A 15,691-nucleotide genomic window follows, 5' to 3' on the forward strand; every position below is an offset into this window, starting at 1 on the left:
AACTGAAGGTTAATACCATATATTTATTTCACTGTAAAGGCATGGGATAGAGAAAGGAGGGGAGGAGAGGAGAAGAGAAGGGAGAGGTAGAAACAGTGTATGATAAGGCAGTGAAGCAGCTATTGAAAGGGAAGTTGGTGTTTGAATGATGCAAGTGATTTCTCCATTTCAATTATCATTCTAACTGAAATCTTTATTAAATAAAAGTTTAGGGGATTTTTGGATTTTGTGTAGTGTTATATCCAAACTCTTGTTTTCCTCAATAACAATTCCTCTGCTGGGAACAGCAGGACTTCTTTTATGACAATACAAGCTCAGTAAAGAGACAGTGTTGAACTGTCTGATAAAATTAAACTGCTGGCAAACCCTGGTAGAACTAAATTCACCCTGCTTAGCAACAGCCACTGGAGGCACTACCTTCTGGATTTAGCTCTAGCCATGTGACGTAAAGCTGGGAGGCAATTCAGATTCTGAAGACATGAGCAAGCCATTGGAGAAGTTCCTCTCTGATTTATCATGGAGGAAATACGTCCTTTCCTAAGTGCTTAAGATTAGAAAATATCAGATCTGTGCTACTTACAATGAAAAATGGAGCTAAATTAGAATGTCTTCTTCACCCTGAATTTGCACAGTTCTGGGAATAAGGAAAGACAGGAAGAAACTGTAGGAACTCAACAGGCTGTCTTCTTAAAATATTTCACAACATCTGCTGCCACTGATTTAAAAATTGTATCACATAATTAGGATTTTTCCACTGGATTTCACTATACTGATGATAATCTGGAAACATGAACTCACTCCAATATCAGGAAGCCTGGTTTCAGCTGATAATTTTTTAAAAACAAAACCTATGCTGATGAAAAAATATGGCAGCAATTACTTTCCTAAAGCTGAAGAGGGATTTGAAGAAATGGCCATTTATCTGAAACAAAGATAAATAATCTCTGACTCAGAAAACTGCTGAAGAATTACATTTTGTATATAACTTTACTTCCACAAAGTATGTCATGGGAATACATAATATGTACTTTTTTTGTCTTCTCTTGCAATGTGATTTAAGAAGATGTGCCAGTCAAACTAAAGGGCAAAATGAACATAACAATGTGCACTAAAATACTAGAGATTCATATTTTGTTTGTGGTAAAATTGTTCAGAGACTTATCCAGATATGTTTTTGCTTCATTTGTCTTGAAATAAATTTCATATATATTTACAAATGTTTGGAGCCATTTAGTTTAATTTTAAAATAATCTTCTGACCCAGTTAAGGGGGAGAAAATGAACTCATTGCTAAACAGGCACAAATAACATTACTAATTGGATTCATTTTTCAAATTTAAGCAAAGCAGCTTCTCTCTACTGGACCTAAACTAGTGTGCTAAATAATATTTTTTTTCATAGTCTTTTTTCTTTTTCCATAGGCTGGGACCCTTGTATATTTAGTTATACCAATCTGTCCTGCATTTATAGAAAACATAGGTGTTTCTTTAATAATTTGCTAGACAGATAAATTTTGGGATTAATGTAAGAAGGAATCAATTAATGAGTTAATTGCAAAAAAAAAAAAAACCAGCTTTTGATTACCTTGTGCATTTTTAACTTTTGCTTATCCTCTGATTAATTTTTTTTTTTTTTCCAAATGTCCTTTATTTCTGGGATTACTCTCTGTGAGTTTTCCCTTAGTGTATTCTCTGGTAGAACATTTTTCATCCTCTTTTGATATAGAGAACCACTCTAAGCTCATAGGACGCATTATCAAGTGTAATGGGAGAGGTCTAATAATGTTTGTGGACTAAGACTTAGGGTGGACTTCAGCCACTTTGAGCAAGATTTAGGTTGAGTACCAGCGCCCACATTTGAAGTCATGTTCACCAAAGCAGATCTTCAATGACAACAGGAAATATCTCTCCACTGTAAACTGCAGAGCTCTCCAAATACTAAACTTAGTGCTGTGCATATGCATGAGCCACGTGAGCCATGTCCACACATTGCTAGGTGTGCCTGGGAGCATAAAAATTAATCTGCAATTATTTCACCCAGTAACTATTTTGAAGTATTTTACATAAAGAGGTTTCTGAAACAGAAACAGACCTATCAAATAGATGTCTTGTCTATTAACCTCTGGTACCAATGACTCCTTTATTGATGGATCTGGAATTGTGCAAAACTGAGAGGAACAAGCATCTTGCACTTCACCTACGTTATTTTGTAACTTGGAAGCGCTAGTGCCCTCCTGGAAAATAGAAGCCGTAAAACTGAGGATTTCCAGTTGAAGAGGGCTTTGAAAGAGTATCATCTTAACCCCTTAGAGACTGCACAATGACTACAAAGGCATAAAGAAACTATCATTGTCTCTATCATTTTAAAAGCAAAGTATCTACAGCTTCACTTTGTCAAGGGCCTGACGGAGGGGCTTGGTTGTACTCAAAATATGTCTGGCAGACAGGAATTGAGATTCAATCTCAGTAATTCCCAATTGTAAACAAATATAGACAATTAATAAACTCAAGATAAGGTAATTAAATTACCAAATATAGCCAAAAGTAAAAAAGATTAATTCAGAGCAAGGGATAGATGTTGAAGACTCTCCCATGGAAAAAGCCCAGAGTGCTTGTAGATTCTCACTGTGAAGTTGTTTTGTTTTGAAAGATAAAACTTAAACCTTTGGGCATTTAAGTTGAATCTCTGGAGTTCATGATTTAAGTTATAATCTCACTGTGCTGAGAGGCTATTTATAAACTCATCATTAACATAAAACATGCTATTTTGTTCTCCTTTTGATATGTCTTTACAGATTTTATGTTTCAAAACTTATTATAATTATTAGAAATTTTCCAGTGACATTTAATATATTTCAGGACAGATCCTACAGTTTTCATTTTACCTAGTTACCGAAATTTGGCTGAAATTTCCCCCTTGGACATCTTTTCTACATAGAAAAAATCAGCAAGATTAATTCAAGGTAAATTAAAAAGAGATTAATTAGTCCATATAAAATGTTGTGCAGATGCTCATTCAGAATTAAAGCAGCCTCTGTGAAAATTTCACAGCAGGTAAAACTAAATTAAATCAAGGTCACCTTAGTTCTTAATAAATGACCACTCCAGCATTTAGCATGGTTTAACTGTGCTCTTTAAATATTCATCTTCTAAATGGGCAGTATTCCTCCATGTCTTCATTTAGACAAGTCTGATGAGATTTAGTCTCCAAGTATTTGCTTAAAAGCCAACTTCAGGATAATGGAATGACTAATAATAAGTTGCTGGAAGGTCTACATATACAGGCTTGGTCCTCACAATTCTGACCAACATTAAATGTTGGAACATTCCTGTATATCCACAGAATGGAGGCTATTCTATATGGACTCTCCTGCAAGCAGCCTTAGTGCACAATTCATCCTGCTCTAATGCTGCATTCTTGTACTGGAGTGTGATGAAAATCTTAATGAGAATAACCTACAGAGACACAGGTCTTGTAAATAAATGAGAACAGGTGTTTTACAAGAAATTCTCAGAGTTTCAGTTCCTTCTAATGAACAGGTCTTTTACAAGAAATTCTGAAACTTCTCAGAGTTTCAGTTCCTTCTAATGATATTCTAGCAAACAGCGCACTTTTTTATGTCCAGAAAACAACAACATAAATATTAGTGATTTATTGATGAATTCTAGTGAGAAAATTCTAGTCAGTACAAGTTCATGAAGCTGAATTTCTGGAAGAAACTGCTGAGAGTATATCAGAACCATCATACATCTGAGACACAGAGACTGGGTGGCAAGGAGAGCGGAGAATATAGTATCTGCAGTTCATCACCTGTCTATAGGTGAGAGCTACCTGCACTGCAGAGACAAAGTTCTTGCCTTCTCTTTTGACCATTTCACAATATTTTAAAGTTGTTCAATGCTTCTGTATTATAGAATATAACCAATGTTTGTGCTTAATGAATTTGACAAAACTAGCTGCTCCAGAATGATGAAAAATGTAATGTTTTACTCCAAAGTCTTCAAAAGCTTCAGAACCAAGGAATAAAATGAAGTCATCTTGCTCTCTTTCAAAATAATTATATATGGGAAAAATCTCACACATTGCACTGCTGACAAGTTTACGTGCTCTCAGCACAGATGAAACCTCCTTCATAGTCTCCCAAATGGCTGTCATATCAAACCTCACATCAAATAAAACTTTCTGCTTTTGCAGATTTGGAAATCATCTTTGCTTTGGAAAATATATTACTACACAGAAAGTGCAAAGCACTGAGACAACCTTAGTAATAAACCAATTCCCACATGCTTTTAAGACATAAAATTAATTCACCCCCTGCAGTTGTTGAGGTTTTCATACGGTGATTAATATGTGGCATTGAATATATATTGATAGTATGATGAAATGATTACTCTTTATGCTAGAAAATATTTGAGAATAGGTATTGTATTTGAGAATCCCTATCATTGCAGAAGTATATGAAAAATCTAGCTGAAGTGCTTTTCATTCCATAAAAGTTCTTGCATAGTATGTTCATATAAGAAGTGTTCCAACTCTGCTTAATGTTAACTTCAGTTTTCACAGAAGTACAAGTTCTTTAACTAAACATAACAGTTCCCACATCAAATAAAGTTTCAAACCTCGAATAATGTATGAGGGTAGATGCACAAATTATGTAAGTCTGTTTATGACACATCTACAAGGAAGTTATCATGACTGGTTTGGTTTCACCTGACCTTGAGAGTAACCCACATGCTTTTCTAATTAAAAAAAAAACAAACAAAAAACCAAAAAAAACCAAACCAAACCAAACATGTGGGAATAGTATCAGTTTAATGAATTCTCACTTTTCATGCTCTTGCAACACAGCCTCTCTTTATTTCTGCCACATTTGCACATCTGTGGGCAGTAAAAATGTCAACCCTTTAAACTAACTGTATCATAAATGCAATATACATTAGTTCCAGAGTTTTCATTCAAGAGGGCAGTTGGAAGGTAATTAGGATAAATATAATGAACTTTTGATCCATTTAGATTTTCTTTCTCTGATGTTAGATTTGAAAAAAAAATACATGTACAAGTGTGCAGCTGTTCATATAAAGATTATGGTAGATAATCCTCATTAGAGAGTTGAATTTTTACTCTCCTTAAATTTCATTCCAAGAGTCAAAAAAACTGCTTCTGTGTGCTTCCAAATACATTTGTTATAAGATATAACTAAAAATGAAGTTCCAAGAATTCCCTTTTTTTTTTGCTGTTGGTAAATTTCAGCCTCAATACAGGTGTCAACTGTGACATTTAGGGGAGGAAAAAGCAGAGGAAAGCATTCTAATTAATTGCTTGCAGATGTACAGGAGAGTGAAATTTAGTGTCTACTGCACATTGCACCATTATTTATGAAAGGCACAATAGTGCTTAAAATTCTGTTCAAATGTGGCACATTCTAAAATTGCAGCTATATACAGCTTTTAAAATTGCTTAATCTTCTTTATCTGATTGCTATTTAATATTCGGGAAAGGTTGAAGAGTTCTGAGCAAAATCTAAGAACATGGGATTCTATCCAGCTTTTGAAGGCTGAATGAAGATTTACCATTTAAAGTTTTAGATTAGCTCAGAATGTGTAAATCCTTTCCTAATTTCATGTATCAGAAAAATAAAATTAGTATTCAGTGAACTGGGGAAAAAGCACTGGCTTAATCTGCAAACAGGAGAGGTGAACATTATTGAAGTTCTAATTCAAGTATACATGACCTAGGACTTAGTCTAAACTTTTAAATTCTCAATTTGAGCAAATACCTAAAACCAACATCCAAAGGAGTAACTTTTATGTTCTTCTGGAAAACTTTTCTCCATTGTCTGAAAACTAAGTATTCTTTTTGGTGGACAATGAATATTTTAAAATCACTTACATGATAAGTTCTGTTTACAAAGCCAGTTATGAAGAATTGATTTTGCACAGAGCTGCTTATGATCTGAGAAACATCCAGCCAAGAACAATTGCCCAGTGATAACATACAACTGAATTAAACAATCATTACATAAGTAATGTAAATGAAAGTCACAGAAACACAGTTTTTGAATGATGTAAACTTTGTAGGAGGGTGGTGGGCAAGAGAAAGTCCAGTGAGAGAAATTTTTTAGTACATTTTTATTTTACACTAAATTTGAGATTTTGATGCATAGGCGAATTCTTTTCTGTCTTGGAAAAATGTTTGGTTTAATGTACTGGTTATATATTATGATTAACATTTCCTGATCTATAAAAAAATTCTGTGTCATCAAATAGCAATAAATTTTTGACAGCATGGATTCTACCTTCTGTATCTGTCAGTTGATATCATAATAATCAAGGGGAATAAAAGTCTATATCTGATTCCATATATCTGTGTTCCAGATAAAAGAAAATAAGATTAAAAAAGTAAAGCTGTTCTTTTTTGTAAATGTTGTTTCCCTTGTAAAACAAACTGAGCCATGCGTGCAAATACTTTTGTATAATACACATGGTAATAAATGCAACTTTTATTTAGCACTTAATTTGTACTCTCTCTTCCTTGAAAGCAGATTGTTCTGCACTTGTTTTATACTTAGGTATCTTTTTTATTTTTCTATGATTCAAAGTTTCTATATTTGGATAAATAGATATTTCTAAATAAATAGATACACATGACTACACATGACATTTTATATCATGATTGTAGGACTCTAAATCATTCTACTTACAGTGAAGAAGTCAAGAAAGCATATACAATAAGATAGTCTGGATAATTAGAAGTGAAATACTTTCCTCAGTAGGTTAAGACTACGAAGTTTCATTAGGAGGAACCATACTCATATGTAGCTCATATTTTCTGTGTAAACCAGTTAGATGTCAGGTGAGATTAAAGACTTTGATCCTTATCAGTCATGAATTAATGCAGTTCCACTGAAGTCATAGTTATTAATTTAATTTATATTAGTCAAGAATCTGGAACATACATTTCCTTTTGTTGTAAACTAGTAAAAACATTAAACAACCAAGGGAGATTTTCTCCGAGATGCCCATCTTTATTCACCATTTTTGCTGGAGTGGGGTTGGGGCAGATTGTGATGGGAGACAATATTTATTAATGTGAGAGAAAACAAACTGAACATGTGTCTCCCTATGTGACTTTGTTATGAAAAAGATTTTCTATGAGAACGAAATATTAGTTTTAAGTACTGCAGTGCCATATTAATTACAGACCTCTTGTTTTATAAGGTAAGCAGATGAATATATGTTTAAAAATTTAGAAAGGTGGTAAAGCAATACCATTTCAGCAATTCATTCTTCACAGGAACAAGATTTGTGGATTTGATTTGCCTGGCTTGTCTCACATCTTGTTCCATAGACTTGAATTAGAAATGTGAAAGTATTATGTGTGATCTCCCTTAAAAAGCAACCCACCCAAAACAAACCAAACAAAACCAAACAACAAACCACAACTTTCCTGAATCCTTTACAATAAAGAAAAAAATCATGTACCTGATGTCAGGTTTTGATGTCGTGGATCTTCTTTTACTGGTGGGACACATTAAAAAAACATAGGTAATAAATTAATCTGCAGTTTCAGGTCAAAATACTGAAATAAATTTCAATAAGAAACATGTTTGTTTCTTGGAATCATCTCACAGAAAAGAATTTCTATAAACCATATTTTTTTTTTTTTTAAAGCCTGACTCTTGTGGTAAATAATTTGAACAGATAAATTTTCTGTCCAGTAAAACCATACAAGCAAACTGCTTCTAGACAGTATAGTGAACTGGCACCAGTGCTACTGCTATCCTTTGAGGTTTGAGATATCAATATGCAAATTTTATATGCAAGTCATTGCATTTAATCAATGTAGAGAAGATATTTATGCCTTTAATCACTTACCTAATAAAATACTGTAATTTATTGCTATTAATTATCTTTAGAAGTATATCAAAAAGGATTTCCTTATTTGCATATTACTGTGAGGAAACAATCAAGGCAGTGCTGTGACCAAGAAGTTAGCCAGAATATGTGTGATCGTGATGTCTGTCTTGTGTATAAAAACGGGCTTCTTGTGTAGTTGCTGCGTATCAGCGTTGTTATTTTACAGAAAGATGCTGGTGACCTCAGGCACCAGACAAGCTGTGGAAATGAACTTTGCACTGCCTCATTAGGGAGCACAAGGGCAGTCTGGGTGGGGCCTCCTGATGCTGGGCTGCAGTGCTGGGGGGGCTGGACAGGTCCCTGCTGTGCCAGCCAGGGAGGGTCACAGGCAGGGCACCGCTGCAGCCGGACTGGATGCACTGATGTAATCCTTGATACTCATATGCAAAGGAGACACCAGACATTCAATTACTGGGGATTTATGTACCATTTCATCATTTTGGTTTACTTGCATGTATGTATAAAGACTAAAAAAGCTCCTCTTTCTTATCCCATAAAATCCTCCAAACCTGAATGTTTGCATTTTTATTGCTATTTGCAGAGATTTTCATCCCTTTATTACCTTTAGTTTTTTCATCTTTCAGCTGTTTCTTCACGGTTTTTTTCTCTACAAAGAAAAAGTAACAGAGTTAAAGTTTGGTAAACTGACTGTTGAATAGATTTTGCCTAGAGTTTTCAAGTAAAATTCTTTCAGAATTAACACAGATATTTTAGGCGTTGCCTCAAACAACAATACATGCAAATTTGCAATCTCATAGTATTTCTATTGTGATCTTCTACATATATATGAACATATAGAATAAATTCCTACCTTCTTTTTCCTTAATTGTCTTTGGTTTTTTTGTGGCTAGAAAGATTTGAAAAGAAATAACATTAAGTGACAAGCATCAGAAATACAGGGCTTTTACAGTAAGTACATTGTGCAAAGATTCTCTCACTGGTAATTTCCCTGGAAGAATTACTGTGGTAAATGTGTCTCATGGCATGTTTACAATGTCTGTAATATTGCAACAGCGCCTGCTACACTTAGTGGCACTAGCAGTTCTGGGATTTGTGTAGAGTGGTTAGAAATTGTTTGAATATTGCTGGTTGCAGAGTAGTTTAGAAAATCCTGATAAAGACTTTAGCACTTCTGCAATTCCTTAACTACTGCCAGATTTACCTATTTGCTTGTTGCGAAAATACACTAGGGAAGGACTCTGCCTATTGCTTGCTTCTTAGTCTCCCAGAGTGATCTCAAATACCTGAAAGAAATAAACAAACAAAAATCCCCAGGATATGAAGCTAGATGGACCTTTAGAACTGACATATGTGATCATTCAGAAGTGTTGCAGCAATAGATTGTGATTTATTCTATTGAGGATTTTTTTTTTTAATTTTATTGAGGTGTTTTTCCTAGTCTACATTCACTTAGAGCATGTGCTGTTTCCTTTTCCTCGTCCTTTTTCCCCAGCTGCAAACGCATTTGGTCTGTGACTCCATTCAAACAATCAAGGCAGATTGAAATTAAGCAAAGTATATCACTTCAGGCACCTGAGCCCTTTTCAGTATTCCCTGTTGACTACAGCAGAAAAATAGCTGTCTGCCTTCAAATGGTTCATTTGCACTTTGCATCATCCAGCCAGTTGTAATAACACCTTCTTCATTGTCCTCTGGCCCATGTGTCACTTGATTCACACCAGCCCTTTCAGTGAGGATCACCTGTGTTAGCTCACCAAAACATGCTGCAGAAGGTGAACAGTGAAAATCACATAATCAGATGGAAAGAAGAGCCCACGGCAGAGACCTCTGTAGCTGCAGTGCTCTCACTTCACCCATGCTGCTTTATGTTATCCCTGTTCCTTGCTGATGAGGAAGTGCTTTAATCAACGCTGGTATGGTCATTAGTTCTTTCCATGAGGCATACTAGAAAAATGCAATATTTACCTGATGTTGGGATTTCAGCTGTTGGCTCTCCAGGAAAATAACAAGTAATGAAGAGAAAGGGGGCGGGGAAGGGAAGGAAAAGAACAAGAATTTCAGTACCATGTTTTGTCAGGACAAGCAACCATTTAAATAGATCTTCTCTTTCATCTGCAACTTTTCTGCGGGGTATTAATTTACAAACAAATGTGCCTTAACAATGGGCGTGTATGTAGAATTTCACACTGAAAGCCAACAGTCTCACTCTTTGAAGTACTATAATGCAGCATACAATGATTCTTGCAAATGCAAACACTGCACCAACCAAAACTTTCCAGCTAGCAAATATTTAAACTCATTTTTAGACTCATTTTTAAGTGTGCCTTTAAGGTTATAGCTGACTATGCTATTTTCCAAAAATGCATTCAGCTTAATTGTTACCTCTCTTTTCTTATCATCCGCACTTCCCAACCAAAGACTGACACTGACCTTGAATAGATGGCATTGACCCCTAAGTGTTTCTCCCACACAAGCAGTTTGACTTGCATTTTAAGAATAAAATCTCTTGAGAGATTTTGGCATCTTTCCACTCCACCTAGCACAAGAGAAGCTTATATTCCTGTGCTATTATAATACCCAAAATAATTGATGAAAATTTGTCAATCCAATGGATAGAAATTCTCTGGTGTAAATCATCATCACTCATTTTAAATGAAATAAATTAATTACATTGTCATTTTGAATCCAATAATTTTTACCCATCACTGCTTCATTAGTCCCAGTTTTATGTAAGAATACGATTTGAAAGAAAAAGTAAAGCCTCTCTTCCTAGAACTTAGAGCAGGACAAAAAAGGAATAAGATCATAAAGCATTTAAGGGTATTTCCTGGACTGAACTATCTCTGTACTATCTTCCTGCTGAGTTTTGGCTTCAGATGAATATGAGCTCACACCAAGGTAAAAATGTTTCAGTCAATGCTTTTTCCACAGGAAGACTGAGCAATTAAGCATCATTCTCCCTAACTCATCCCAGGAAACTTTCACTCAAGTCTTGACCCATAAGGAGACCAAGTGTAAATGTCAGTGCTCAATGCTTGGACACCATGGGCATTCAACAAAGGCCAGTTTTGTTGCTATTAAATACTAACATGCTAAAGTCCTTTAATATTTACCTTTTGGCTTATGATCTTGCTCATAGCTTCTTAAAGATGACACATTGTGACTCATGGAATAATTAATAAATTTTTTTCATTTTCAGAAGAAAAAGCTAAGATTTTTTTCTAAGGTACTAAATCTAGGAAAGGGTTTCATGCTCTCACTTCTTAGCTGAGGAAGTGTCTCTCTGAGGGATCTGGATGGGCCCAGTTATGTGGACGTACCCTAATTTAGGATTAATTGATTTCCTTGGACAGTCAGGTACAGGATGACTGTTGACCTGAAGGGCAGTAGGTTTGAATCTCTGTTGTATGAAATGTAAGGGCCATTTCCTCTTCTCAATGCATCAACACACTTCCACTTACTCTGAGAACATTGAGACACATATTACCCCTATTATGGGGCTTCCTGCATGTGTGAGATCTGCCACCAGCTTTGTTTTCTGTTAAAGGTAATGTCTTACAACTTGTGAGTCTTTAGTCAGTATGCAGAGACTTAATTCAGTTTCACTACACATTCAAGTTTGATGTACGGCTGTCAAGACTCTCCTGTACACTAAAACAGAAAGAGTGAAAAACAAGATGATTTACTAATTGCTTTTAAAATTGAGTGAGTGGCTGTGCAGCATATATCTGCCTGCCAGGTTAGATCATGGCTTACTATGAAATTTTCTGTGTTGTTAAATTGGGTAGTTTTCAAACTCAGCCTTGTCTTTCTGTTTATACCTGCATTCCCTAATGACCCAATTTCTTTACTAACTTAAACCACATTTGCTTTTATAGTAAGACTGAACAAGATGAACTGTGTGAATGAATTCGGCCCAGGATAAATATATTAATTTATTTTACATTCCACTGGACCTGAACTCCAAAATCAGTGAGTATTTTGTGTCCATTGCTACATCTCATACTGAATTACATGACAGCTACATTCATGTTGTGGTAAGTACACTGTACACCTGGCTAAGAAATACATGAAGCAAAGCTATATAGACCTCTATAAATAAAGAAGGCACTGATCCAACTAAATGTTCTCATTTAAGTGGAGAAAATCAATATAAAATAGATAGCTGTAGTGTTTAAAATCTTAAGCTTGATCTATTCAAGGATGGTTTGCTCAAAAAGGGACAGTGTATAGAGAATTACTTTTGTAAATGGTCATAGCTCTGCTTGTTCCTGTTTTTTCATTCTCTTTTTTTATTTTTTTTTGAATTTTTTTAAAATTTTTTTTATTTTTCTAAAGGCATTGTAAACCCTTATAGTAATTTCAAGCAGCAAAGGCCAAGGTAAAATATCCTGGCTATTCCTTATATTCACAATATACCAGGGTAACATAACTCTTGTTAAAAAAGCATTGTAGACAGTGATTTTTATGATGAAAACATAAGGAATTAGTCACTTAAATCTGTGATGAGCCTCTAACCGTAGTGAGTGCTATCACTGGGTCTTTTAGATAAATCACTACAGAAGACATTATAGTAATGTCAGTAAGCAGATTTAGAGAAAACAAGACTGAGCAAAAGTGAATATTAGAATTAAATAGAGCAAAATTTTCTTAAAATACTTGCAAAAATGGAAATAGGCCCATGGATAGCTTCACACAAAGTAATAATTTTGCAATAATAACTTGAAAATGGAACATTGCTGTTCAGGACTGAAGGAGATCCTTCAGTGTAAGCACATTTCAGATACCTTGTGCTCACACTTTCACTTTACATCTGGGGTTCAGAGTAACATTTTTCCTACAGGTGTTTCAGGGCAGGATTCATCCTCTCTGACTTTAGGAACCTAGCACAGGTGACTGGTCTAGGAAGTTTAAGCAAATAAATTTGCTTTGGCTTGTCTTCAGTTCACTTTCCACCAGAATAAGACATGGTTTGGTCTTGATGTGCCAGGCACAGCACCCAAAAATCCCCACAGATCCTGTGCTAGAGAGCCAACAACTAATTCATCTGTGAAGGTCCATACTTCAGCATTTTCACAATTCAAAGCATGCAGTACAAACACTGTCCTTCTGATTCTTGTCTGACCATGCTTTGCAGTATGTAATGTGTAATGGCTTGCCACAATAAGCACAGATCCCAGTCTTCATCTGTTCAGAAGTCTTCCTTAAAAATGACCTTAGAAAGGACATTATTCCATGACTTCAGTGAAAGCTTTTGTAATGTGACAAATTCCCCTTGAATCCTCCTTAAAACTAATATAACTTTGAAATATTTCTTTCTCTTCTTTAATTTAATTTAGGTTTTTTATTTAAAAAAAGCTTTTACTGGAAGAAGGCCAACAACATGCTTAGTGAAATAATGATGTAAGTAATTTCCAAATGGTAAAAGAATTAAGGAAAAGGTTGTCTAATTCAGTTATGCTACATGCTATTTTCTTGTTTTCAATAAACAGTATATTTGCATAAATACAAATTATACATCTACACTCATCTAAACCCACCAGAATATCGGTTTTGCTACCAGTGTAATTTACATTATTTTCTAGGGAGCAAATATTGCAAACAGAGTTTGAATCTTGCATCTTCACAATATTGCATTATAAATGTGCTTGATTTAGTTGTGTTTGGCTGTCAGTAAGCAGACAGAATACAAGAGTATCTGTAGTATAAGCAAGAAAATAGCATTATCTAACATGACAAAATTGCAAAAATGCAAATTTAGAGAACATGCATCTGAAAAGAAGGTTTATATTCCATAAGAAATAAGCCATTACACCTACTTGCAGTGTTTTTTGGTTTGACTGGGAAGTAAAAAGAGGAAAGAAAAATGGTCAAAACAGTCAGGTCAGGTTCAGCATAATATTGTTATGACAGACAAGGGCTTTATTTGTCCTATATGTTTCCATGTATCAGAACATATTTTTACTAATCTCATAGTAATTAATAACAATCTAATAATGAATGATATTAGTAGGGGTGTTCTCATTTACGGACTGAAATTGTTTTGCTAGAGTTAAGTATGACTAATATTAACAACAAAAATTTTAATTCTTCACTTATTTCCTTTCATGAAGAAGCATGGAGCAGACATTTTTTAAGCCCATGATGATAGTCTACAGTGAAATTGAGCAATGCTCCTTCCTATACCAGCATCGTTTTGCTCTGTCTCATGCAAGTGCGACTGTGCATGAGCTGTGATATCAGAGACATTTACCACAGATTATGGATGGTGCTAGATCAAGATCTAAAGCCTATATCATATGATAACTGCAATGGATGAAAATTTAAGTGTTGCTCATCCTGGGAGGTTAACTGTTTTGTGAAGTCCAAATAAAAGGCATCTCCCCACAAATATTTAGCAAAATTTAGCCATTTAAAGGAAGCAGTTTCAGAAAGCTGTTCATATTCTTTGCTGACATATGCCTTTGACATCAATGGAATTACAGAAGCAGAAATGTGACCTTTGATATGTACATAGATCTATATCTTAAAATGACGACCAGCATTACAAGTATGTGCTGTGCTATTCAGTTTGTGGTACGGCATGTCAGGGCCATGCTATACATCAAAACAGACCACAGGACAATGGTTTTGTCATTTGTCATATGCAATTGTATTTCACTATTTCTTTAAATAACATTTCAAAACTAATATGCAAAATAAAATGCAGGAGTGCTTACCTGGTTTTGTAAGGGGAACATCTTTTTCATGTTTGACTGTTTCATGCTCTAAACAAAAAACAATAGCATAACAAAATTGCCATAATGTTTCTCAGTTAATTTGCCCTTTTTTTTTTTTTTTTTTTTTTTTTTTCAGTAAGAAGAATTACATGTATGTTTTTCAGGATTAAACATTTCCCTTCTCTTGCTTCATGCTGTTATTTTGAAAAAGAAGCCCACAAATGAATGGTTATTAAAAAATTATCCACTGAGAGATCTGCCACAAAGTAGCAAAGTTCATTAGTACTGCACCTAGCCTCACAAATATAGCCACTATTAATGCTACTACGAGTCATGGATGTGTCTTAAGGAAGAAGCAAGTAATTTCTGAAATGTAATTTTCATCCATTTTCAATTTTGATTATTGGAAAGGAGAGTGCAGATCAACTGTTCACTCATCCTTTGTTCTTGATTCAGATATACTTGAGTGGAATTCCCAAAGTCTTGGACACATACCATTACATATGAATCAATTATATTTAGGTGTGGAAAATGCATCTCATCTCCACATGTCTGCTTCCCTACCCCTTTTCCCATCCTTCTACTTCACAATTATTACTGAAAAAAATTATAATTTATGTTATGTTGCTGGAAATAGAAAAGTTGAAGAAGCTTTTTTTTTGTCAAATAGGTTTAACAAACAAAAGTCAGACTTAGAAAAAAACCCCACCACACAGATCTCACAGCACAGTAGCAGCTATGCAATGGCAACTGGGGCCAAAATACATTTTATGGCTGTGGAATCAATGGACAGCTCTGCTGGCCTTGTTCCCAGGTGATGTTTCCACAGCTCAAGGACAGTGCATCGCTTTCCTTTTGACCCAAAAGCATGCTGTAAAGTGGAAAGTGTTGAAAATGTGAATGGCCTCTGAAAAAAGGGCAATATGCCTCAGCCTTTCTGCTACTCAGATGAATAATTGAACTCCTGGTAGCTGTGATTTCAGGTGGGGAGACAAGTTGAGAAATGCTGAGATGAACACATGATACAGAATTTCAAACGGGAAACACTCTTATGAAGCATGAATGAAAAATTGGTTCAGTGAAGAGTGATTAATTT

At 34.9% G+C, this 15,691-nt stretch overlaps 1 protein-coding gene across 3 annotated transcripts in view; it reads right to left on the reverse strand.

Moving 5' to 3' along the window:
* The window catches only part of TRDN (triadin), a 222,549-nt gene that overhangs the window by 14,113 nt on the left and 192,745 nt on the right, over nt 1–15,691 (reverse strand). For all 3 annotated transcript variants that reach the window (XM_041469826.1, XM_041469828.1, XM_041469827.1), the window contains 6 exons: nt 14,596–14,643; nt 13,696–13,716; nt 9,842–9,868; nt 8,727–8,762; nt 8,478–8,522; nt 7,481–7,516 (listed from right to left, as the gene is read on the reverse strand). In XM_041469826.1, the coding sequence (XP_041325760.1) occupies nt 7,481–7,516; nt 8,478–8,522; nt 8,727–8,762; nt 9,842–9,868; nt 13,696–13,716; nt 14,596–14,643 (213 nt within the window). The remainder of the gene's footprint in view (nt 1–7,480; nt 7,517–8,477; nt 8,523–8,726; nt 8,763–9,841; nt 9,869–13,695; nt 13,717–14,595; nt 14,644–15,691) is intronic.

Source organism: Pyrgilauda ruficollis, unplaced genomic scaffold, assembly GCF_017590135.1.
Source record: "Pyrgilauda ruficollis isolate IOZ18807 unplaced genomic scaffold, ASM1759013v1 scaffold24, whole genome shotgun sequence".
Classification (NCBI taxonomy): domain Eukaryota; kingdom Metazoa; phylum Chordata; class Aves; order Passeriformes; family Passeridae; genus Pyrgilauda; species Pyrgilauda ruficollis.